We start from the raw sequence: 25626 nt of genomic DNA, 5'->3' as shown, positions 1-25626 counted from the left end.
GGACTTGCCACAGCCAGAGGTGGGGGGGAGGCACCCCTATCCCTGACCCCAACCCAGCCCGGCCTGGGCCTACTGCAGCCAGGGGAGAAGTGCCCCTCCTCCAGCCCCAGACCTGGAACTGCCATGGCAGGTCCTCTGGGGAGTCCTCTCCCTGCTGTACCTGGGGCAGCCTGCACCCCAAACCCCTCATCCCCGGCCCCACCCCAGAGCCCGCACCCCCCCACACACCCTAACCCTCTGCTCCAGTCCTGAGCCCCCTCCCACACTCTAAACCCCTCGGCCCCACCCCCGCCACATGAATTTTGTTATGTGTACCAAATATGGAGGTGATGTGTCACATCTCACCACCATATTGGTGCACATAACACAATTCATTCCGCACATGCATGGGAAAAATTAGAGGGAACATTGCTGGTGAGAGAAACCATCTTGAACAAAGCCTGAACTTTGTTAGATGAAGTTTTAGATTTTTAAATCCATGTTTTCACTTTTATTTGCTTGTAACCCTTTCTAACTTTATTCCTTTTACTAGGCATCACTTAACCTAGGTCCTGTTAATAAATTTTTTTTATTTTTACTATAAACCAACTTCATGCTGTGTTTGCATGGAAAGGTGTATTTATTCCAGTTAAGTTAATAAACTCTGATGTGCTTGTGATATATAAGGGCACAATCCAGACTAGTGTGGTGGGAGGGGGGGCGCTGTGTCACACCCACCCTGCAACCTGGGGAGGCTCACAATGCCTTATCATAGTAGCTCCCACTTTGGCCACTCACAGCCTTCCAGCATGCAAGTCACACCATGAATGTCTGTGTGTATCTGAAGCCTGCCAGCTACACCCTGGCTCTCACCAGTCTTGGTTCTACTGCATAGTAACCCCAACACACCCCCAGTCCCGGATTTCCCCCCATAAATTTATGTCATGTACTGCCCAGCCCTCTCCTGGACAGTACAAATATATTAAGTCCATTGTTTTTTTAAGGGAATAATATGCCATCTTATTGCTTTAAATAGAGTTGTCCAGACACTTCAATTTAAACACACTGGATTAGATAAAACAGTAACACAAGTTTATTAACTACTAAGGGCTTGGCTACACTGTCATTTTATAGCGCTCTAACTTGCTGGCTCAGGGGGGTGAAAAATCACCCCCCCTGAGCACAGCTAGTCAGAGCGCTTTAAAGTGCTAGTGCAAACAGGCTCCCAGCGCTCGGAGCTAATCCTCTCATGGAGGTGGATTACCAGGAGTGCTGGGAGAGCTCTCTCCCAGTGCTCGCACGCGACCACACACATTTCAGAGCACTCCCGCGACAGCGCTTTGAAGTTTCCAGTGTAGCCATGCCCTAAGTGTTTGATATCAAGTGAGTAAAAGTAGGAATAGAGAGCATACTGATAAAATTGGCAGATGACACAAAGCTGGGGGGGTTGCAAATTCTTTGGAGGATAGAGCTAACATTCAAAAGGATATTGATAAATTGGAGAACTGGACTATACACAGTAAAATGAAATTCAACAAAGACAAATGTAAGGTGCTATACTTAGGGGAAGAAAAACCAAATTCACAAATACAGAATGGGGGGTAACTGATTTGACACGAGCACTGCTGAGAAGGATCTTGGAGTTGGGTGGATCACAACCTCAGTATGAGCCAAGAATGTGATGTTGTTAGAAAAGGGGCGGGGGGGGGAAAAGCAAATGCAATTTTGGGCTGCATTAATAGAGGTATAGCATACAAGTCACAGGAGGTGACAGCACTGCTCTACTCGGTGCTGGTTAGACCTCAGCTAAAGCACTGTGTCCAATTTTGGTCACCAATGTACAGAAAGGATGTAGAGAAACTGGAAAGGATCCAGAGATGAGTGACAAAGATGATCAAAGGGATGGAATGCAAGCCATATGAGCAAAGGCTGAAGGAACTGGGTATGTTTGGTATGGAAAAGAGGAGATTAAGGTGGACATGATAGCTTGAAAGCTGCCATAAAAAAGATTGAGAAAAATTGTTCTCTTTTGCCATAGACAGGGCAGGACAAGAGGCAATAAGTTCAAACTACAGCACAGCAGTTTTAGATTAAATCTCAGAAATAACTTCTTAACTGTAAGAACAGTAGGACAATGGAACAAACTGCCTAGAGAAGTCATGGCAGCTCCTTCACTGGAGATTTTTAAAAAGAGGCTGGATAGCCATCTGTCTTGGATAGTTTAAACACAAATCCTGCATGTTGGCAGGGGGTTAGACTAGATGACCCTTGTGGTCCTTTCTAACCCTATGGTTCTATGATTCTATAAGACAAAAGTCAGAAATGGTTGCAAGAAAAATAAAGCTAAAACGCTTATTAGTATCTACTTAAGGAACTAACTTAGCTGCAAAGCAAACTTTCTTACCACATGCTTCCAGCAAGGTTATTGACCGATCTCTTCAGGTCAGGAACCCTCCCCCAGAGTCCAATGATTGTTTCCCTTTGTCTTCTCGAGTGCGGAGAATGAGGTGGGCAGCGAGAGACAGAGAAGGGTGCCTTGGGGTGTTTGTCAAGCTTTTTATAGTTTCAGTCCCCCTCTTGAAAAACATTTCCAGCTGAGACCCAGGAGACAGAGTCGATGTGGAAGGATATTCCCTGCTGGTTTTTTTCACCTGTTTGAACTTCCTTTGTTTTCCCTCTCTGCTTGATGACTCTGTTTACTGCAAATTAAATGCAAATGCAAATTCAGGCACACACATTCCTTCCTTTGTTCAGGACAAACCCAACTTCTGCCTCAGCAGGATTGTGCGGTTTGGAATGTGCTAATATCATACAGGGAAATCTTTTAACTTCATGTACAATGTTGCCACACATTTTAACTGGACAATGCTGACCAGCAAATTATGAGTTTTCCAATACCTTACAAGGTATACTTTGTACAAATACCATTACAGTAATGTGTTGGATGTGAATATATGGGTGTATTCCACCACAATGCTTTTGTCTCTTTAAAGGAACAAAGCAAGCTTATGATTTCTCTGAACTGTCCAGAAAGGGCTGGACATTGCAAAACGCACAGTTTGGGGAAAATTTGGGAGTGGGTGTGTGTTGGGGTCACCTTGCTGTTTGTAATCAAGGTTGGTGGAAGCTAGATTGGGGCTGTAGACAGGCTGCTGGGGTCAGAGCTGCTGAATCAGGGCTGGCTGCATAGCACACAGTCAGGTTGTGACCTGCATGCTTCTTGCTGACTAAGTGTCCCAGACTGGGAACTATGGTAGTAAAACACTGCGAAAAGGAGTAGTAGTGGCACCTTAGAGACTAACCAATTTATTTGAGCATAAGCTTTCGTGAGCTACAGCTCACCTCAACGGATGCATGCATGCATCCGATGAAGTGAGCTGTAGCTCACGAAAGCTTATGCTCAAATAAATTGGTTAATCTCTAAGGTGCCACTACTACTCCTTTTCTTTTTGCTAATACAGACTAACACGGCTGCTACTCTAAAACATTGTGAGGCATTCAGGGATACAGGGTAAAGAGTGACAACCCCTCACTAGTCTCGATTGCACCCTGAACACCCCGACATCCATGCAGCAGGAAAGCACCCGAGATGGACTGACTGTTGCTTGCTGCACTTGTACAGAAGAGGTGACACTTTTGTTGAACATGGTTACAAACAGGTCTACATCGGGCCAACCCCACCTGGAGAAAAGGAGGACTGTAGCCATGAACTCCTACACATGGGCACTGCAGAGGCCATGGACCTGGCCACTGAATCTGCAAGGAAGCCCTGGCTATTGACTTCCCTCATCCACCAGTGAGAACTCCTGCCTGACCTCTTAGGGAAGCAAGTCCTTGAACTTCAACATGGAGTTCCATAATTTGAAGTTGTATCTGCCCAACAGTGCCTGCTGGTTAGTGATCTGAAGCTGCAGCCCCTGCCCCAGTAAACCTTTCGATCAAAAAGATCTAATTTCTTGGAATCTTTTTCCTTAGGAGTCACCCCCTGCAGACCCTGGCTTTCCTTTTTGTTGGCTGTAAACACCACCAGGAATCCTGGCGGACAGGAGATGGGTATATAGGAGCTCATACCCCTGGGCAGGGACAATATCTCCTCTCGGCTCTTTTTGAGGCAGGGGGAAGGAAAGAAGAAGTTACTCGCCTTGTGCAGTAACCAGGGCCATTAGGATTTATGGGGTCCTATGCAGTATTATTAAACTGGTACCCCTATGCCCGACAGCAGCCTGGGCTTGCATGTGTTATTTTAGATAAGGGTGGCCTTTGAAGGATTTATTTAAAAAACTGTGTGTGTGAAGATCCAAGCATTTAAGGCTGAAGATGAATACTCAGACTGTGCATCTAAAAATCTATGCAAGGATTTTTTAGAGATGTGATTTTATAATCTTCAGCAACATACTAATGAAATATTTTTAAAGCAAATTTTAAACTAAGGTACTGTAGACTAACATTGTCATAAATATAAAGAGAAGGCTAACCACCTTTAAATCCCTCCTGGCCAGAGGAAAAAACCCTTTCACCTGTAAAGGGTTAAGAAGCTAAAGATAACCTCGCTGGCACCTGACCAAAATGACCAATGAGGAGACAAGATACTTTCAAAGCTGGAGTGGGGGGGAAGGGGAAACAAAAGGTTTTCTCTGTATGTGTTTTGCTTTTGCCGGGACCAGAGCAAGAATGCGGGTCAGAACTCCTGTAAAGGGCTAATAAGCAATCTAGTTAGATATACATTAGATTCTGTTTTGTTTAAATGGCTGATAAAATAAGTTGTGCTGGAGGGAATGTATATTCCTGTTTTTGGGTCTTTTTGTAATTTAAGGTTTTGCCTAGAGGGATTCTCTATGTTTTGAATCTGATTACCCTGTAAGGTATTTACCATCTTGATTTTACAGAGGTGATTCTTTTACTTTTTCTTCAATTAAAATTCTTCTTTTAAGAACCTGATTGCTTTTTCATTGTTCTTAAGATCCAAGGGTTTGGGTCTGTGTTCACCTATGCAAATTGGTGAGGATTTTTATCAAGCCTTCCCCAGGAAAGGGGGTGGAGGGTTTGGGAGGATTTTGTGTGTGGGGGGGAAAATGTTTCCAAGCGGGCTCTTTCCCTGTTATATATTTGTTAGATGCTTGGTGGTGGCAGCTATAAAGTCCAGGGGCAAAAGGTAAAATAGTTTGTACCTTGGGGAACTTTAAACCTAAGCTGGTAAAAAGAAGCTTAGGGGGGTTTTCATGCAGGTCCCCACATCTGTACCCCAGAGTTCAGAGTGGGGAAGGAACCTTGACAAACATGTTCTGAGTAAATATTACAATAACGCACAACTCTGTCAGTAAATTCAGAAACTGACAGTATATACCTGGGGGTTGGCAAGTAACTGTTAAATGGCTTCATTACCACTTGAATGCCTCTTTAACAGTTTCAATGTTGTTAAAAGGTCTGGCAGGTTTTTTCACTTTTAAATTACTAGATCCCCTCTGGAGGAAGACTCACCAGGCTGCAGCAGCCAGCTGTGGTGGAAGCCTGCAGGAAGGGTCAGAACAGGGATAGGAAAAGGTGGGAGGGTGGACACTAAGAGCCAGGGGTGCCCCAAATTTTCAGGTGCCCTACGCAGCTGTGTATGCCTAAGGACAGCCCTGGCAGTAACAATGGTTCTTTGAGATGTGCATCTCTGTGGATGCTCCACTGTAAGTGTCTCTGTGCCCCTAATTAGAGATTTTTGGTAGCAGTGTCCGTTGAGCCCACACATGCACTCTCCCTCCCTAATGGTCTACCTTGAGGCTATCTAGCATTGCATAGGTGAACCTCCCGCAGTTTCTTCTCTACCGCAGACCCCTTATGGAAAACTCCAAAGTTGAGGGGAGGAGGGCAGGTTGTGGAGCACCATTGGGACATACATCTCAAAGAACCATCGTTACTGCACAACGTGAGTAACTTCCTCTTCTTCAAATAGTTTCCCTATGGGTGTTCCACTGTAGGTGACTCCCAAACAATATTCACCATTGGAGACTGGGACTTTGAATTGGAGTCTGTTACTACAGAGAATACTGTAGAGCCGAAGATGGCATCGGAGGCTGGATTTCCAGTGATCTCAATTTTCTGTGAAAACATGGGCAGAAGCCCAAGTTGCTGCTCTTCAGATTTCCAAGATAGTCACGTTCCTTAAAGATGTCCCTGAGGTAGAAATTGACCTCATGGAGCGTGTACGGACTCTGGATGGAAGCAGCAGGTTTCGCCATTGATAACAGTGATTAAGGCAACCAGAGACCCATTTGCATAGTCTTTGATATTGCGGAGCATTTGGATCTTTCCGCAAGCAAAAGGAAGAGTTTGGGGGGACTTCCTGATGCCCTTAGTCTTGTCTCAGTAGAATGCTAGTGCTCTTCTAACATCTAGCATATGCAGAATCGCCTCCCTGATATCCCAATGTGGTTTTGGGGGGAGAAAACAGAAAGATTGATGGAAAGTGGAGGCAACTTTAGGGAGAAACTCGGGATGCAGCCTCAGAATTTCTTTGTCTTTAAAAAAGACCGTACATGGTGGGTGTGCCATCAGGGCCGTTATTTTTCCTATGCACCTAGCTGTGGTGATGGCAGTTAGAAATGCTGTCGTCATGGACAGGTGTAAAAGAGCAAGTTGTCATGGGCTCAAAGGGAGGTCTAGTCAAAGCCCTGAGAACTAGATTAAGATCCCAGGTGCGGGTGGTCTCAGATGAGGGAAGAGATTCCCAATGCCCTTAAGGAATCTACAAGTCAGCAGGTGACCGAACAGCAAGTATCTGTACACCCAGCTGTGGAAAGCTGGTTTCACTGCGAGATGTACCTTAAGGTAGCTCAGTGAGAATTTTGACCTTGAGATCTAAAATATAGTGTAAAATCAAGGGAGGGAAGATGAGGTTGGGTCTATGTGCTTAGAACGACAAAAAACTTGGAATCATTTCCATTTTGTAAGTAAGTATGTCACCTGTTCAACAGTCGGCTGTGTAGCAGTGCAGCAGAGCTCACAGCAGAGGCCCCCTTCTGGGTACCATACTTCAGTGCTGCCAGTGCCAAGATGGCAGACTGGGGACCCCCTCTGGCTGACCAATGACTCAGAGCCCCCCTTTTTTCCCCCCCAAACCTTTTCATGGGGGTGGGGGTCCTGCTGGTTTTTTCTCACAACTCTACCCCTCTGAAGTTAAGGGCTCCGGGGATGATCCGGGGTCAGCACTAGAGTCTCCTGGAAACTGAAGTGGCTTCTCCATAAAGGAGAAGTTTTAACTTCAGTTCTCAGTTCCTGCGAGACCGCAGCTTTAGCTTCCGAGGGATATGGGACTCTTCCAAGCTCAAGACACAGTGAGTGTGTCTGGCCATTACAGGAATCGACTCCTTGCAGAAGAGGCATCTCTTGAAGCCAGGAGAGCTGGGCTTGACCCTGGGGGTTATCACCCTCTAATAGTGAGGAATGCAGAAGAAATCTGTTCTTTCCTCCTCTTCTTTTCCTCTCTCTCTCTTTTTTTTTTTTTTTTTTTTGCGCTTTAACTGGGGAAAAAAAACTTACAGTGCAGGAAACAAAACTAGTTTTTTCTTTTTTAATCACAAGGGGGTAAAAAGGAAACACTTAAAGAGATCAAAAGAAAAGCTACTGCTAATGACGCAGATAAGGAAGGGACAACTGCTTGCGCCTTTGAGGCCAAAGGCGGTTGAGAAGGAACTGAGGGGGGTTTGCCCACGCAGCGCTAGACAGCCTCAAAAACAGACCATGATGGAGGGAGAGGGCATGTGCAGCCTCAACAGACATGCTACCAAAAATTTCCAATTAGAGGGGTAGGGGCGCAGATACACCTACAATGGAGCACCCATAGGGACACTACTCAAAGAAGAAGTGTAGGTTTGCCACAGGGCTTTCACCAGGTTTATAATGGCCTCATTGAGAGACAGGGCTACTTTTCACAGGCCTGCCATGGCCAGAATGAAAACCAGGCTATGGGAGGATTCTTCTGCCTTTAAAGCCCAAGTTTAAGGACACCCTCTTCAGCAGCTCCTAGTAGGCCTTATAGTCATCCTGGGGATGCAACATGCCTGTCCCTGACACAGCCTCATCTGGGGAGGAGATCTCTTGGAGGCCACCAAGTAGGAACATATCAAATTGGGCCCTGGGATTGGGGTAAACCCCCACAAGTTCCAAAAGGGCCACTGAATTGGCAAAGGCCAGTGACCACTAGACCAAACACTCAATGACACGGGGTCCACGGAAGTGTAGGGATAACTCGAGTAACAGCTGGGACGACTCCTTGGACAAAAGGAATATGACCCAAACTCCGATTCCAACGAACCTCCCTCCGATGACCATGGAGGTGAGGTCCCCACTGGTGCCAGTGATCAGTGCCAAGACAGGAAAGCTTTCATGGGGGCCAGCATGATTGGTTTCCCTCTGGATGGTACTGCAGGGCCCAGAACCAAACAGCAACTAGGGGCTACATGCTCTCTCCTGCCCACAGAGGCCATCAACTCCTGTACTACCAGCACTGTCCCTCTGGTGCCGACCGTTCTTCTAGTACTGGACTCAATGATACCTACGTAAAGGTCAAGAGTGCAATTGCAATGCTCAGGCAGAGGAAGGGCTTGATGTAGGTCGCACTCCACTCTGTTCCCCGTGCCTGGCCTTCTTCGGTATCAAGGAACGTCCCCTCTCGGCCAACTACTTTCTGTTCTTCTTCCTCGGCACCAGGGATAGCGAACAGTGCCGGGATTGCTGCACTGTGGGAGAAGCGTGACTCACGGGCACTGAGGTGCTTGGTGCTAAGTCCAACCAGCTTGACAGAAGGTCTCAGCGTTGCCTCCATTAGTACGAACTTTAACTTGGCCTCCTCATCTTTCTTTGAACAGGGTTTAGTCACAGCAGACCTGACAGCGATCCCCAACATGAGCCTCTCCCATGCACTTTAGGCAACTAGAGTGTGGGGCACTCAGAGGCATAGCCTTGTTGCTGGAGGCACAAGGCTTGAAGCAAGGAGACCAAGGCACACCTTAGCACTGGGAATGGACAAAACTCCGCTAACAGAGAAGACCAACTATTCTGACAGACTAAACACTATTTACAAACACTAACTATATACAACTATGATGAAAAACAAAGACCACTTCAGGAAAGCTTGCCATAGTAAGGAGAGCAGTTTCAGTGACCATCATGGATAGTAAGAAGGAACTGAGCGGGCGCAGGGTCACTGGGCCCTTTATACCGCAGCTATGAGCGTGTGGCACCAGAAGGCACCTTAGTCACCCCAGTGGATACCACTGAGCAAAAAATTTACGGTGACTGTACTGAGGGTGCACACACATCTACATTGGAATGGATACATGCAAGCACTTGAAGAACAAGGCGGCCCAAAGTGGGCAAAGAAAAAGAGGGCAGGATGTGCCATCTCAAGCCACAGGCAGTTGGGAAGGAACTGGAATGGTGGTGGGTCTGCCCCTGCCCATATTTGTTCTTCAAATAGCGTCTGTGTGGGTGCTCACTGTCAGGCTGTGCGTGCACCCATGTACTCTTGATCAGAGATTTTTGTCAGCCGTGTCCTCACGTCCAGCTCTGAAGGAAAATGTACGTATTTTAGGCACCAGTCTTGACCGCATTCAGTACCACTTTCACAAATAAAATTTCATTAAATATTCATGATGCTAACTTTTAATGTTATAAATTCTCAAAAGATAGAACCACAAAAAGCAATTTCAAGTCCAAACCAAGTGTAAGAACTACTTTGCAGTCTTAAGTGATGTTATTTGTATTCTTATTTTGTTTTGGAGTATTACAGTAATTTTGATTTCTGGGAACACTGCCAGTGGGACTTAAAATTTACACTGATTAAAAAAATGGCTTTTTGAGACCGCTTGTAAGACTTAACAGGCTATACAAAGAATTTAGCATCTCTTTGGTACTCAAAGACATGATTCTGCAGAAAATAACCTTTGAGTGCTGGCAGTTTTGAATATATGTGAAGGTGTGTCAACAGCATTAGTATTTTAAGAGGACGACTTTAGTCTACTTCTAGCTCCTTCAAAAGATTTTTTTAACCAATACACAAACTTTTGAGATTTACACATTTCAGGCAGCATCACAGTAACACCAAGTCATGACTTTAGAAGATTTTTGCAAAGAAAAAGCCAAATTTATTTTATAGTAGCAATAGTTTCTTTTTTTTATTTTTAATATACTTTAGGAAACAATATACAAAGCTGAGCTTTTCCACCATTTTCAAACAGTGGGTTGCTCCAATTACACAAGTTCAGCGTTTTGTGATGGCTAAGAACAGCAGTCAGCACCAGACTTGAACAGTTAGCTACAACACAAACATCCTTCGAAATGAAATGTCATAATAGCAAGACAGGTAAACCAGGAGTTAACATATGACAACTGTTGGGGCTCTTAATCATCCTTGTTGAATTTTATATTTAATTAAATATTTTATACACAATTTCTTGTTTACAAGTATTAAACAAAACCTCCCTTGAGAAATTATTTCAATTAAGTACAAAAATGTTCAACAAGAATAGTTCTGATAAAGAATCCCCAAATAGACCAAATTCTAATATGCGCTGACCAAAGGAAATGAAAACCAGTGTTCCATTGTTTTAACATGTTTATTACAACAGATACAATTCACATCTGACTAGCTTTTTCCTCTTTCCCCTCCCACAACCATGTTAACATGTTCATTGGGCTATTTCCTTATATTTGAGCAAGTAATGTACTTTCAACACACATGCCCAGCAGTACTATAAGACCATTCTTACAGGGTGCAAATGGAAATACGTTTCAATAATTTATACAAACAGTGGGTTATGCTCAATCACTGCAATTTTAAGCTACTGTACACAGGAATGAAAAGATTATAGAAAAAGTGCCATAGCAACAGTGCCTTAAGAAAGGAGAAAATTAGAAGCATTAAAAAACTGATAAATCAGATTTAGGATTTCTTGGGGAAATGGAACACAGAAAATGAAAAATGTTTCTCTGTAAAACAGAAATGGAGAAGCACTGCTCTTGATTCGGTGCAAGTGTGGAAACAGTTGTTTCATGATATTTTGTACATTACCCAAACTGTTCCAAATTGTTGCAGCCTTACATACAGATCGCCTGGCGCTCGCATTGAATTTTAGGAAATGCAAGATTTCTGAATGATAAATTAACTAAAAAAGAAAGCTAATTTTGCAGACAGGTTTACATGTAAAAGGCTAGGTATTTAGCCACCTCAGCATTGATTAGTTTTGGATGTCTAAGCTCTGATACACATGGCTTCCCATGGCTTCACTCTACAAAACATATTTACAACGTGAAGAATACATCTACAAGAAATCTACATTTCAAGGGTTTTACAAATCATCCTTGTATCTTTCCCCTTGAATTGACTCCCTCCTGTCCCCTTCCCCTTTCATCTCTTTTGCCCAGCTCAATGGTCCAAAGTCTACTCAAATGCAGCTCAAAAATGTTAAGACTGGGCAATCAGTTTTACAGTTCCTGTACTCAAAACTATGTGCAATTATTCACAACTTTTCACACCATGAAGGAATTCTGATTCTTTAGCTTTTCAAGTTCTTTAATTTGTTGCCTCAAAAATAGTATCCTGCAAGACAAAATAGAATCAGATTAGTATAAGAACTTCCATTATATTCTTAGATTAATATTCATATTCAATATAAATCACAAACATTTCAGTTAAAACCATGTCTAAATGACACCTTAGTCAAACTAGACATTCATTTCACATGACTTTAACTCTGCTAGACTGATAGATCCTCCTTGGTGAAGTATAGCTACCACAGAATGTCACTGCATAAATCTCAAGTACTTCAATTAAATTTTTGTTTTTTAAAAAAGGATAAAATTACTGGGTCTAAATACGATTAACATACGTTGACACCTAACCTTAATATACGTAAGTTAAATTAATGTCCAAGGGAACACAAGAGAAGACAATATTCAGTACTTGAATGCTACAGAGAAAAGCATTATGCCTGTATATGGCAGAGTACTATCATGGGTGCTGGACTACAACTTTACTATGCCCTTTAATAAAGGAATATCCTGATACCTCCCTCTCAGGCAGGCCCACTGCCAATGCAGTGGGGGAGAGGCATGGCAACACACTCATCTAAACATGCCCTCCCTTGGACAGAGTACTGCCAGAAGCACTGGCCAGACTCCTCCTACCCTACTCTTCACCCACAAGCTGGGAGTGGAGGAGCTATTCATGTGCTCTCATTTTTTTAGCACAGCTGTAATGGCCAGACATATTTGGCCAAGTGTATTTTGTTCAATTTTATAGTATATTTCTGGCTTTATGTATCATGCAACCTATTCTATCAGTTCTAAACTTATACACTTTCTTACAGTCATGGCATGGTAGAACGGAAACATTTTTAAAGGTTTTTTGTGTTCTACTGTATGGCAAAATACCAGAAGAAAAAGAATGGAATCCTTACGGGCAGCAATACAAAAAAGCTCTCATGACTGTTTAATTTTTAGGGCTAACCATTTTGTTGGCATCCCCATTACAGAATGCATTTTCTTCTACTGAACTTACATAAATAGTAGCTCAAGTTACATGTGCCTTCGGTTTAGACACTGCTTTTTCAGAACTAATGCATATTTTGTAACTTGGTGCTGAAGTGCAATGGGATTGAATGAATTATGCAGGTACAAAGATCATCATGAAATCTTGTTATATACAAATATTCCATAATCAGCAGTCATTTTAACAGATACTGAGAAATCGTGCTATTTCAGCAGAATTTTGGTAATTTTTTTTTTTAAATTTATCCAATTAAGGGCAATTCAGATAACTGCCCTTTGAACCTTAATAGCTTATAATGCAGACGACAAATAACCTGAGATGCAGTTTAAAACATAATGGACGTGCTTGTGAAATGTTTGGTCTGACAGTGCGCTGCTTTACACACTCCCAAAATGGAAAGGTGTCCTGAAGCTCCAAAAGACATACATGAGACAAACTCTTGTTCTGCCTAGCGATGAAGCACAGATTTGTTTTTTAAAAACAGGAATTTACATATTTTGTTTTTCTTCAGTATCTCAGGCTAAAGATCCAAATACCCAGAGATTGTGGAATGCATATATATTAGATATATCAGTTTTTAAAATCCCAGACTTTCACAAAGCTCCCTTTTCTGGACTTGCCATCGGTGCCATCTCTTCCATTCCTTTGTGATGACAGCAAAGGCAAGCTGGCATAAAAAAAATGTAAAGTTCCCTAAGAACATGTAAATACAGCAAGGCGTCACTTACAGCTATAGATGTACCTTGAATCCTAAGTGTCCAGGGTTTATTCTAAATTTTGCATTTGATTTTAATTTAACTAGAGTAATTTCTTTAAATCTTCTTACTGTTACCTTATGAAGGGCTTAAACACTCCTCCAGAGATGGGCTAGAAATTATCCCTGTAAGCTTTATTTCAGCTATGAGAAGCCAAATTGTTTGTCCAAACAACCATTTACAATAAGAAGATTTAAAGAAATTACTCCAGTTAACTTAAAATCAAATGCAAAATAATTTAGAAAAAACTGTCCATCATGAAAATCTTAAAGTATTTTACAATCTACCCATTCTGTATGCAGGTATCACTTCATGCACCACTGAAATGCAGCCCTTTCTGATGTAGAGCACAGCATCTGTTTAACAAATGCACAGCATCACTACAGCTGTTTAGGACAGAAAATGAAAAACAATATATTCAAGTGAAACTGCAGGGAGAATTTTAGTAGTCCGAATTCAAATGGAAGTTAAACAGGAAACCAGGACTAACCTCCTTGATCACAAAAAGTGTCATCTGGTCTAATACTGACCTCAGTTTTGTATCTTATCCTGATGGTATTTTTAATAGCTCAGTGCCCTCAGCATTGTGCAAGGGCAATGAGCCAGTAATTACTCAAAAGGTGAGAATGTCACATACTAAATCACCAGTATTTACTGAAGAATCTTGAAATCTTCTTGGAAGTCTCATCCAAATATTGGCAAGAACCAACTTCACTTAGCTTATGAGATCAAACAAGAGCAACTCAACTTGCTGTTCCTCAAGACCTAATCAATACATACAATCATAGAATATCAGAGTTGGAAGGGACCTCAGGTGGTCATCTAGTCCAACCCCCTGCTCAAAGCACGACCAATCCCCAGCTAAATCATTCCAGCCAGGGCTTTGTCAAGCCTGACCTTAAAAACCTCTAAGGAAGGAGATTCCACCACCTCCCGAGGTAACCCACTCCAGTGCTTCACCACCCTCCTTGTGAAAAAGCTTTTCCTAATATCCAACCTAAACCACGCTCACTGCAACTTGAGACCATTGTTCCTTGTTCTGTCACCTGCTACCACTGAGAAAAAAGTCTAGATCCATCCTCTCTGGAAGCCCCTTTCAGGTAGTTGAAAGCAGCTATCAAATCCCCCCTCATTCTTTTCTTCCGCAGACTAAATAATCCCAGTTCCCTCAGCCGCTCCTCATAAGTCATGTGCTCCAGCCCCCAATCGTTGTTGCCCTTTGCTGGACTCTTTCCAATTTTTCCACATCCTTCTTAGTAGTGTGGGGCCCAAAACTGGACACAGTACTCCAGATGAGGCCTCACCAATGCCAAATAGAGGGGAATGATCACGTCCCTTGATCTGCTGGCAATGCTCCTAGTTTTACAGCCCAAAATGCTGTTAGCCTTCTTTGCAACAAGGGCACACTGGCTGACTCATATCCAGCTTCTCACCCACTGTAACCCCTAGGTCCTTTTCTGCAGAACTGCTGCCTAGCCATTTGATCCCTAGTCTGCAGCGGTGCATGAGATTCTTCCATCCTAAGTGCAGGACTCTGCACTTTTCCTTGTTGAACCTCAACCGATTTCTTTTGGCCCAATCCTCTAATTTGTCTAGGGCCTTCTGTATCCTATCCCTACCCTCCAGCGTATCTACCATTCCTCCCAGTTTAGTGTCATCTGAAAACTTGCTGAGGGTGCAGTCCATGCCATCCTCCAGATCATTAATGAAGATATTGAACAAAACCGATCCCAGGACTGACCCTTAGCACACTCTGCTTGATAACGGCTGACAACTAGACATGGAGTCATTGATCACTACCTGTTGAGCCCAATCTAGCCAGCTTTCTATCCACCTCATAGTCCATTCATCCAGCCCATATTTCTTTAACTTGCTGACAAGAATACTATGGGAGACCATACCTAAAACTTTGCTAAAGTCAAGAAATAACACGTTCTCTGCTTCAAGCGGTCAAATCATAACAAGTGGAACTATATAAACTGTACCAAATTTACAGATGCGATAACTAGATATTTTAGTAGAAGCATCTAAATTTGTGAAAGCTGATCAGATTTAACTAGTGTGCTAATGCATGTGGAACACAATTTCTTTTCTATCCATGTAATAAAAAGATGTACAGACATCGCATTGCTGATCTGTTTACTGGAGATTGTCAAAAGGCATCTGTGTGGGAAATACATAAAATGTATATCAGGGAAAAAATGGTTACCTACCTTTTCATAACTGTTGTTCTTCGAGATGTGTTGCTCATGTCCATTTCATTCTAGGTGTGTGCATGCCCACGTGCACGGTTGTCTGAGATTTTTGCCTTAGTGGCATCCGTAGGGCCGGCTATGGGGCTCCCTAGAGTGCTGCGCTCATGTGTTGGTATATCAAGTCGCAGCTGGCCCTACGCCCTCTCAGTTCCTTCTTGCCGACAACTCTGACAGAGGGCAGGAGGGCGCGTAATGAAATGGACCTGAGCAACACATCTTTAAGAACAACAGTTATGTAATGGCAGGTAATCACTTTTTCTTCTTCGAGTAGTTGCCCATGTCGATTCCATTCTAGGTGACTCTCAAGCAGTGTCCATAGATTTGGGCTCAGAGTTCAGTCTTGCAGCTCTGCTCTGCCAAAGCCAGCGTCGTCTCAGCTTGCTGGATAAGCGCATAATGAGACACGAACATGTGGACAGATGACCAGGTAGCGGCCCTACAGATCTCTTGGATTGGAACCTATGCTAGGAAGGCCACTGACAACACTTATGCCCTAGTCAGGTGTGCCCTCACGATTCCTTCGTGAGGCACCTTCGCCAGCTCATAGCAGTGGCAAATGCAGGTCATGATCCAGGACAAAATCCTCTGAGCAGACATCGGGCAACCTTTCGTTCTATCTGCCACTACAACGAACAGCTGCGTTGACTTACGGAATGGCTTTGTTCTATCTATGTAGAAGGCCAGCGCCATCCTGACGTCCAGGGTGTGTAACCTGGGCTTCTTATCTGACGTATGAGGCTTTGGAAAGAAGACGGGTAAGTATATGTTCAGGCCAGTATGAAACTGGGAAACGACCGTTGGCAGAAATGCTGGCTGCGGTCGCAACTGGACCTTATCCTTGTAGAAGACCATATAGGGCGGTTCTGAAGTAAGCGCCCTGATCTCACATACCCTGCGGCTGACGTTATCACGACCAGGAATGAAACCTTCCAGGAGAGAGCAGGAAGCAAGAGGCTCAAAGGGAGGCCCAATGAGCCTCGACAGCACAAGATTCAGGTCCCAGGGAGGGATGGGATCCCAGGCATATGGGTAGAGATGCTCCAGACCTTTCAAAAACCGTGTTGTCATGTCGTGAGAGAAGTTCGACCTACTTGGAATGGAGGATGGAAAGCCAAGACAGCAGCCAGGTTGACCTTGACTGATGACAGGGACAAACCTTAGAGTTTGAGGTGCAGCAGATAATCCAGGATCTCCTGCAGTGGAGTCTGCTCAGCCCGGAAATGCTCTTCTGAGGCCCAGCACATGAACCTTTTCCGTTTGGCCAGGTAAGCTGCTCTGGTGGAGGGTTTCCTGCTACCCAGCAAAACCTGCTCAACACGGGCTGAGCATGCCCATTTGTCCGCACTTAGCCATACAGTAGCCAAGCCATCAAGTGCAGCGCTGCCAGGTTCGGGTGCAAAAGGCTGCAGTGGTTCTGGGACAGCAGATCTGGTCAGAGGGGCAGCTGCAGTGGGTCGGCTACTGAAAGGCTCAGCAACGTGCCGAACCAGTGCTGGCGAGGCCACGTCAGGGCTACTAGGATAATTCTTGCCCTGTCTTACTTGATCTTCACAAGGACCCTGTGAATCAACAGGACTTGCAGGAAGGCATACATCAGCGCCCCCGACTAGGGAAAGAGAAAAGCGTCTGATAGGGAGCCACTGTCCATCCCCCAGATCAAACAGAACATGTGGCATTTTCTGTTCTGCCTGGATGCAAACAGGTCCACATGGGGAGTTCCCCCACCTCTGGAAGATTATGCTGACCGCCTCCAGATGGAGCGACCACTCGTGGCAAGACAAGAAAGGCCTGCTGAAGTGATCTACCAAGAAGTTCCTGGTGCGCAGCTATCAGATAAATGGCATGTCGCACACAAAAACCCTGAAGGCGGAGAGCTTCTTGACAAAGAGTCAAAGACCTGGCACCACCCTGCCTGTTGATGTAATACATTGCAGCAGTATTGTCCGGCAGGATCTGTACCACCTTTCCCTTCAGGTGGGGCAAGAAAGGCTAGGCGAATCGCTCTGAGCTCCCTGATGTTGATGTGAAGGGCCCGATCGTCCCACAAGCAGTGACCCTGGGTGCTCAGCTCACCCAGGCGGGCTCCCCAGCCAAGGTCCAAATCATCGGAGACCAGAGTCAGTGATGGTGACATGAAGGGAACTCCCTCCAACACTGACCCAGGGTCCAACCACCAATCCAGGGATGACTTGATGTGATCAGGCACGCTGACCACCCGGTCTAGGTCGTGCCTGTTGGGGATGTAGACCAACGCGAGCCACGCTTGTAGAGGCTGGAGATGGAGCTGAGTGTGGCTGACCACGTATGTACACGCAGCCATGGGGCCCAACAACCACAGGCAGGTGTGAGCCATGGTGAGCAGGTGGCTCTTTACATGGGAGACCAGGTCTGATATGGCCTGAAAATGCAGTTCTGGAAGGAAGGCTCTGGCTCATGTGGAGTTGACAACCGCACCAATGAACTCTATTCGTTGGACCAGCGCTAAGGTAGACTTTTTTCTTGTTTATTAACAGGCCCAGGTAGCGGCAGATGGAACAAACCAGATTGAGGCTTCTTTGCAATTGCTCCCGAAACCTGCCCTTCATGAGCCAGTCGTCAAGATATGGAAGTTCTGGAACTCTTGATGTCTCAGGTAAGCAACCACTGGAGCCATACATTTTGTGAACACCCTCAGAGCTGATGAGACACCAAAGGACAGCACCGTGAATTGAAAATGGTATCTTCCCACTATGAAACGGAGGAAACAACTGTGACCTTGGAATATGAAAATAAGCATCCAAGTTGAGGGCGGTGTACCAATCTCATGGATCCAGAGAAGGAATGATGTAGGTCAGGGAGACCATACGAAACTTCAACTTTCTGAGAGGCTTGTTGAGGCGATGCAGGTTCAGAATGGGTCCCCTTTTGCTTTCAGGTTTAGGAAGTAGCAGAAAGAAAACGCTTTTCCCTTCATGTCCCAAAGGACCTCTTCCACCGCCCCCGGCTGCAGGAGGTTCTTGAACTCTTGGACAAGGAGTTGCTCATCAGAAGGGTCCCTGAAGACGGATGGGAAAGAAGGGAAGGTGAGAGGGAGGGGTGGCCAATAATTGCAGGGTACAGCCCAAGATACTATGTACAGCACCCAGTGGTCCAAGGCAACCCGCGACCAGGCAAAACTGTAGGGACAAAGACGGTTGAGGAAAGAACAAGGTGGATCCAGGGATCCAGTTGCCAACGCACTGGCCTTATTGGAGTGCATGGGTCATGCCAGTGATGACAATGCTCCTTTCACACTGCTCATCTGATGCCATCTCTGAGCAACAGCTGGTAGTACTGGGCTTGCTGCATGAGACCCGCTCGGAATTCCCCGGAATTGACTTGGGTGTCGCTCTCAAGCACACCTTCAAAACGAGCGCTTCTGACCCCCGGGATGCTTTGCCAGGCTGGGCTGCACGGGTGAGCAGGAGGAGGAAGGGAGGCAACGACTAAAGCTTGTGCTCTATCCCTTCTCCTTGCAGACCCCTGCCCAAGGCTTTGGCGGAGGGGTGGCCGGAACTGCTTCTGTGCAGACTGCGGCATATACATGCCCAGCGAGCGAAGGGCGGCCCGAGTGTCCTTTAACCCATTCAGCCTCGCATCAGTCTGCTCCAAAAAGAGACAGTTCCCATCGAATGGGAGGTCCTGGACAGAGAGGTCTGCATCACTTGGGACTGGCCGGCAGACTGAAGCCAAGAGCTGCGCCTCATGATCACCCCCAATGCAACCACCCTAGTTGCCGAGTCTGTCATGTCCCACACCATCTGGAGAAAGCACCTAGCCGCCGCAGTACCCTCCTCTACCAGGGTGCCAAATTCCTGGGCCAAACCCTGAGGGACAGACTCCCGTAAGTTAAGGAGGGAATCCCATAAGTTAAAATTGTACCTGCCCAAGAGGGTCCGATGGTTTGCTACCCGGGATTGCAGGCTGGCTGTTGAACAAATTTTTCTCCCCAAACGGTCCAGTCTTTTGGCTTCTTTATTTTTGGGAGTTGAACAGGTGTGCCTCTGCTTGTCCTTTTTGTTGGCAACAAGTGAGCCTGGAGATGGATTGGTATAAAGGTACTCCTACCCTTTGGCCAGGATGAAGTACTTCTTTTCAGCCCTTTTGGAGGTTGGAAGGGTGGACGACAGGATTTGCCAGAGAACCTTGGCAATTTTCAGGACGCCGTCATGCACTGGTAGTGCAACACATGCCAGGATATAGGCTGAGAGGACACTGAACAAGGTGTCCACCTGCTCAGCCATCTCCTCCACCTCTAGGCCCAAGTTCTCGGCCACCCGTCAAAGCAGGGCCTAGAGGTGGTGGTGTTCTTTAAAATTGTCTGGTGGACTGGCCCTCAAGGGTCCCACAACCGCCTCGTTCGGGGACGAGGACGACTGTACTGCTGGGGGAGGCTCTGGGGCATCATCCCCCATGGGGGAGGGGGTTTTTGGGGTGGGCACGGTCTCCTCTACCCCAACCTCCGAGCGGTTCTCATGCACTGAGCCCAGTGCTGCCAGCTGTTGCTCTGAAGTGGCAGCGGATGAGGACACTCCCTTCGCACCACTCATCACCGACATGACCCACACACTCCAATAACGCCACTGTGCTGGCCAATGGCTGTGCTGCCAACACAGCACCCTATACGTCAACGTGGCCTCAGGTGCCTAACTGCGCCGGCGGGGTCTTGGCAAGGGGCTGAACTGCCCTTCCATGCTGAAGGAATCCCCTTCCAGTGACCATGGTGCAGCTGTCGACGCTTGTGTCTGCCTGCTGACCATCGCCATCGGAGACCAGTGTTTGGAGTGGGAGGATTGGTGCCAGGGCTAGGGGGACCGGAACTGTGACAAGGAGTGCTCCCACAAGGCAGGCAACCAAGAACTGCACTGACAGGATGACTGGTGGGAGGGCAAACTGTGCTGGTACTACGGAGACCGGCGCCTTCCCCTAGACAATCCACGTTGAGATGCTGGAGACCACAATCGTGATGCCGGTGACTGAGGATGAGCCCCAGAGGATCTGGGCTGCAATGCCAGAGATATGCGGCACGGAGATCGAGAGTGCCGCCTTGTCTTGGGAGATCGGTGGTGCTCCGCTGCCCAAAGGGTCTTAGCGGCTGGCTTGCCCTCGTAGAGAGCCTTTGCCACTTCCTGCGGCACATGCGGTGCTGGCAGCAGCCTCTGCTCTCTGAGTGCAGGGGAGCTTGGGAAAGCGTCAATACCGCCAGAAGTTTGGGTTCCCTACCGCTGGGAGTCGGTGGTGGATCCTTTAAGGGGCTAAAGTCCCCGACTGGGTAGGCACATCCACCTGGCTCCACAGTGGCAGGATGGCGCGAACTTGGTCCTTCGCCTGATGCCCCGTGGACTTTCTTGCCCAGTGTCCGGGAGCCGTTTTATTTCTGGGCACCGATTCTGGGGGTGCAAGGCCAAGGTACTAGGCAAGTCTTGGCGGGACGGCTCAGAAGTCGGACGAAGGGCAACCTCCATGAGGAGAGCCCACAAATGAATATTCTGCTCTTTGAGTCCTGGGTCAAAATTTTTTACAAATATGATACTTGTCCTTCACATGTGATTCCCCCAAGTACTTGAGGCAGCTGGTGTGGGGTTCACTTACAAGCACAGGCCTGTTACAGTCTGCGCAGGTCTTAAACCCCGGAGACCAGGGCATGCCCCCCCGAGGTGGCCCTACTGGGACTCTAACTCCTAACTACTCCAAACCACTACTTAACACTAACTACTATAAAAAACTACCTACAAGGCCCTAAGGCTCGAAATCAGAAGAGACGAAACTGCTAGCCCTTGCTATGCAAGGAAAGGTACTCCGACTAACCAACATGGGCAGCAAGAAGTAACTGAGCAGGTGTAGGGCTGGCAGAGCCTGCTATATGGACGCATGAGCGCGGCACTCAAGGGGGCACCATAGCTGGCCCTATGGATACTGCTAAGGCAAAAATCTCCAACGACCGTGCCTGTGGGTGCACGCGCACCTAGAACGGAATCAATGAGCAAACACTCAAATAAGGTAGCTTTTATACTTGAAAAAGACAAATATGCTAAAACTTAAGTTGTCAGTAAATCAATCTCATGCAAAACAGAACACCAGAATGAGCAATTTAGAAATAATTTGAAGGTAAGTGCCCAAACAAATTCTTACCTTTGCTCACGCAATGTTGCTTGAATTTCACAAACTCGAACTAAAGATCTTAAATTTTTTAATTCAGTACAAATTTCTGACATATGAACACTTCCCATATTATGGGCTTCCTCACGTAATCTTGATGCCTGTAGAAGTTAAATAAAAAAATTAACTGAAAGTTAGCTTCTGGATTTTGGGTCACTCACTAGAAGCAAATGGACATAATCCAAGGAAATTGGACTCTTGATTAAAAAGGAATTATAGGGCTTTGAAACAGCAAGGCATATTAAAATTTTAACATGAAAGCTAAATCACAAGAAAACATTACATTCTATTCTGCAATCATAATATAAAAACCTAATATGCATCATTTTTGTGCCAGACAAACTTGATCACTGTTGAATTAAATTACAAATGTAATGGACAAAGGGAATGTCAGTAAAGTACAAATTGCTCTAGATACACTAGAAATATGGGCAGAAAAAAGGAATGTCCAAACTGAAAAAATTATCTGAAACAAAGATGTGATACAAGAGAATTATTTTAAAAGTAGCAGCACTCAGTGCGCTGTCGGTTGAAACATGGACAAGTGTATATATGGATTTCCATAGGCATTATGGTGAGACAGAAAAAGTACAATTGTAGACAACACATGAGAGGTCATATCACAGATGAAGGCAACAAGAACTTTTCAAACTGAAGATACACTACTATAGCTTCTGGATACCTTGACACCAGAAAAATGTGGACTGACAGACTTATAGAAAAGAGAAGGGAGTTGGAAGGAACATCAACTGTGGAAGGTTAAAATAAAGTATGTATCAGTTGGCCAAACAAGAATGGAGACAATGCCCAGTAAATATTACAAGGACTTAAACATCAGGGAGGGAAAGGTCTGCTTGTTTGTTTTTAAATGGTATGGAAATGCACACAGCTTGAGACACCCCAGCACCCATAACTCTGTCCCGTGGTGACAACATAAAATAATTTAGGATTAAGGCATATTAGTGTTTGTAGCCCCAGATTAGATTAAACTGATTTTTAAAAAAACTTTTTTTCCCCCCTATCTTCTCCTCATGGTGTCACTACAGGGCAGGACACCCAAATAACTTTAAGCCTAACTGTGCATTTCCATTTCTTAGTAGGTCTGATTTCTTTTAAGGGTAACTAACTCAGAATTTTTGCTGGATTCATAATGCTTAGTTTTGGGATAATATTTTTTAACCCTTAAGATACTGATACGCTCATCCATAACTCCAATTTAACAACGTGGATAGGCATATTTTATATATAAATAATGCAAATAAATAGATTGATAGTAGTCTGAAACAGCACAAGGACTCTATTGTCTCACAGCTATACCTGAACTGTCATGAGAGCACTAAAATGGTAGAAAGGGAAAAACATGAGGAGAGCAGAAATTCAGATGTAGATTTTTATGTTTGAAAGTTGCGTATCCACATATGGCACCCCAATGGTCTAAATGTGCAAGATTATGAAGGTTTCTCCTATAGCAGGGGTAGGCAACCTATGGCATGTGTGCCAAAGGCAGCACACGAGCTGATATTCATGGAACTCACACTGCCTGGGTCCTGGCCACCAGTCCCGGGGGGGCTCTGCATTTTAATTTAATTTTAAATGAAGCTTCTTAAACATTTTAAAAACCTTATTTACTTTACATACAACAATAGTTTAATTATATATTATAGACTTATAGAGGGAGGCCTTCTAAAAATGTTAAAATGTATTACTGGCACATGAAACCTTAAATTAGAGTTAATAAATGAAGACTCGGCACACCACTTCTGAAAGGTTGCCGACCCCTGTCCGAAAGCCTGGTTTTTCCCTATTAAAACTGCATTATCAATGCAGCCATGTGCAGAAACAGTTCTGAAAATTTTTCAAAGCTCAAATACAAACTTAATAGTTCTACCAAATAAATGAGTTTTGATGTTACCCAGGGCTTAAAAAATCACTAGCTTTCATAACAACCACAACAGCACCTGTTCCACAGGACGTTTTTATTTGAACAGCTAAATCACTGCATGATAGTAATTTTGCATTCACAGATATTTCTGACTAACAGAGACATTCCAAGTAATAAAATGTTATGGTGTTAAGACAGACTTAGTACCTTCAAAGGAAAATCTACATTTTCAACATAATCTGAATGTGTACCCACCTGCTTTTCTGCATGATCTGCAGGCCAGCCTTGAACATGTTTTATGAGATTTTCATTGAAGTGTGCTGCTAGTGTAGGTGTTAATGAACACGTAGGCCGAACAGATGCATTCTGTGGTGTAGTTGCTGAATTTGATGCACTTGTGCTGGAGGTATGATTTGGAGCTGGTGATGGACTTCTCTGACTACTGGAAGAAGGAAACAAAGATTAAAAAGCACAGGCTTTCAAAATGTTTATAAATCTGTTGCGAATGAGTTAAACCTCTACAAACTTTACAGCATCCAGCCACAAGCAGCATTATAAGATAATCAAAACTGATACTCTAACCACTTTTAAGTCCTATGGCACTGTTCACAAGAGTATGGTCTTTGTGTCCTTGTTATGTTCTGATAATTACATTTTTCTTACATTTCTACTGGGCATATTTTTCTTTTCTTCTTGTCCTAAACTATTTCACTGTTAGTTGTTTTAGACATCTGTGTGCCACCCTAGATGTGGCTGCATTTCAGGGGTGAATGGAGTGTGCATATGCACACTTTTTACCTATATATAAAAGTTTATAAAGAGCTTCAAAACAATCCAAGATGTAATGTAAGAAGTCATGATCATTCAGCAAGAAGTGTTTGAGTCCTGATGAACATGGTCACCACTGAGTACTCAGTCACCTTTGCTTATTGCTCTGAGACCAAGATTCAATACATGGCTGCCTGGTGACCTATCAAGACACCCTGAGTGAAGCTAACTCACTCCTTGAGGCCAGAAATTCCAACAAAAAAGAGCACTGGGGGGTGAATACCAAGTTCCACAAACCATAGAACCCAGTTAAGCACTTCTGGACAATAAATTCTCTTCTTTTTTGTAGGACACTATGAATACTTATGGTACCACAGAAGGGAGGCTGCATCTATTATCTTGGAAGGACTGTGATATTAGCTTTGAGTGTCCTAGTGTAGCTAATACTCCTCTATTCCTTTTCCCTCTTAACTAGTGAGACTCCTGTTCACTTGGGGAAATCCCCAACAGGATCCTGAACTTGAGGCTCCAGAGCTCTTTACCTTATATCACCTCCTTGAATAAAAACATATAAAAACAAAACAGGATCTCTACTTTTTATATAGCCATTGGTTTCCTAATTATTATATTTATAAAAAAATAAGGGTTTTGTCCACCATGGTAAACCAAACTTGTGCATCCCCCCCACCCCAAATTGCAAAGATACCATTAAAAGGAAAATCCTAAGGCAACCTTAACTAGGGAACCAAAATCAATGCCTCCATAATTAGAAGTATCAATTGTTCTCAAAGCCTATTCTTTATTCTCTAGAATCACAGTTTACTGATAATAGCTCATCTTAACTAATTAGCCTCTCACAGTTTGTATGGCAACTTTCAGCTTATCTGTATGTGTGTGTATATCTCTCTCTCTCTCTCTCTCTCTCTCCTTACTATATGTTCCATTCCATGCATCCGATGAAGTGGGCTGTAGCCCACGAAAGCTTATGCTCTAATAAATGTGTTAGTCTCTAAGGTGCCACAGGTACTCCTGTTCAGTTTACAGAGAGACTTGCATTAGGCCAAATATGTTTGTATAAATGGGAAGCCTACTTGACATTCAGAAAGTATGTTTTATGTTCACTTGTTTTTTCACCGAATTCATTACTGTTTCCCTGAATATATAAATACTGAGTTAAAATTTAAAATGTTACCAACATCTGAGCTACTATTCTTTACCATATTTTAGTCTTGAAATTATTTAGTAAGGTATTATGAGGGCAGTGGGTTTAAATAT

General features: G+C 44.6%; 1 protein-coding gene across 10 annotated transcripts in view; it reads right to left on the bottom strand.

Annotated features, from left to right (window-relative positions):
• The window catches only part of WAC (WW domain containing adaptor with coiled-coil), a 128654-nt gene that overhangs the window by 3845 nt on the left and 99183 nt on the right, over positions 1–25626 (bottom strand). For 4 of the 10 annotated variants that reach the window (XM_037890918.2, XM_037890916.2, XM_037890919.1 and 1 more), the window contains 3 exons: positions 23839–24025; positions 21675–21802; positions 10113–11563 (listed from right to left, as the gene is read on the bottom strand). In XM_037890918.2, coding sequence (XP_037746846.1) covers positions 11494–11563; positions 21675–21802; positions 23839–24025 — 385 coding nt within the window. In that variant the 3' untranslated portion in view covers positions 10113–11493. Of the gene's footprint in view, positions 1–10112; positions 11564–21674; positions 21803–23838; positions 24026–25626 lie in introns of those variants that run through there. The other 6 variants (XR_006289088.1, XR_006289090.1, XR_006289089.1 and 3 more) reach the window with 2 other exon arrangements.

This window comes from Chelonia mydas, chromosome 2 (genome assembly GCF_015237465.2).
Source record: "Chelonia mydas isolate rCheMyd1 chromosome 2, rCheMyd1.pri.v2, whole genome shotgun sequence".
NCBI lineage: Eukaryota > Metazoa > Chordata > Testudines > Cheloniidae > Chelonia > Chelonia mydas.
The sequence above is the reverse complement of the archived record's forward strand: the minus strand, read 5'-3'. Positions and strand labels throughout refer to the sequence as shown.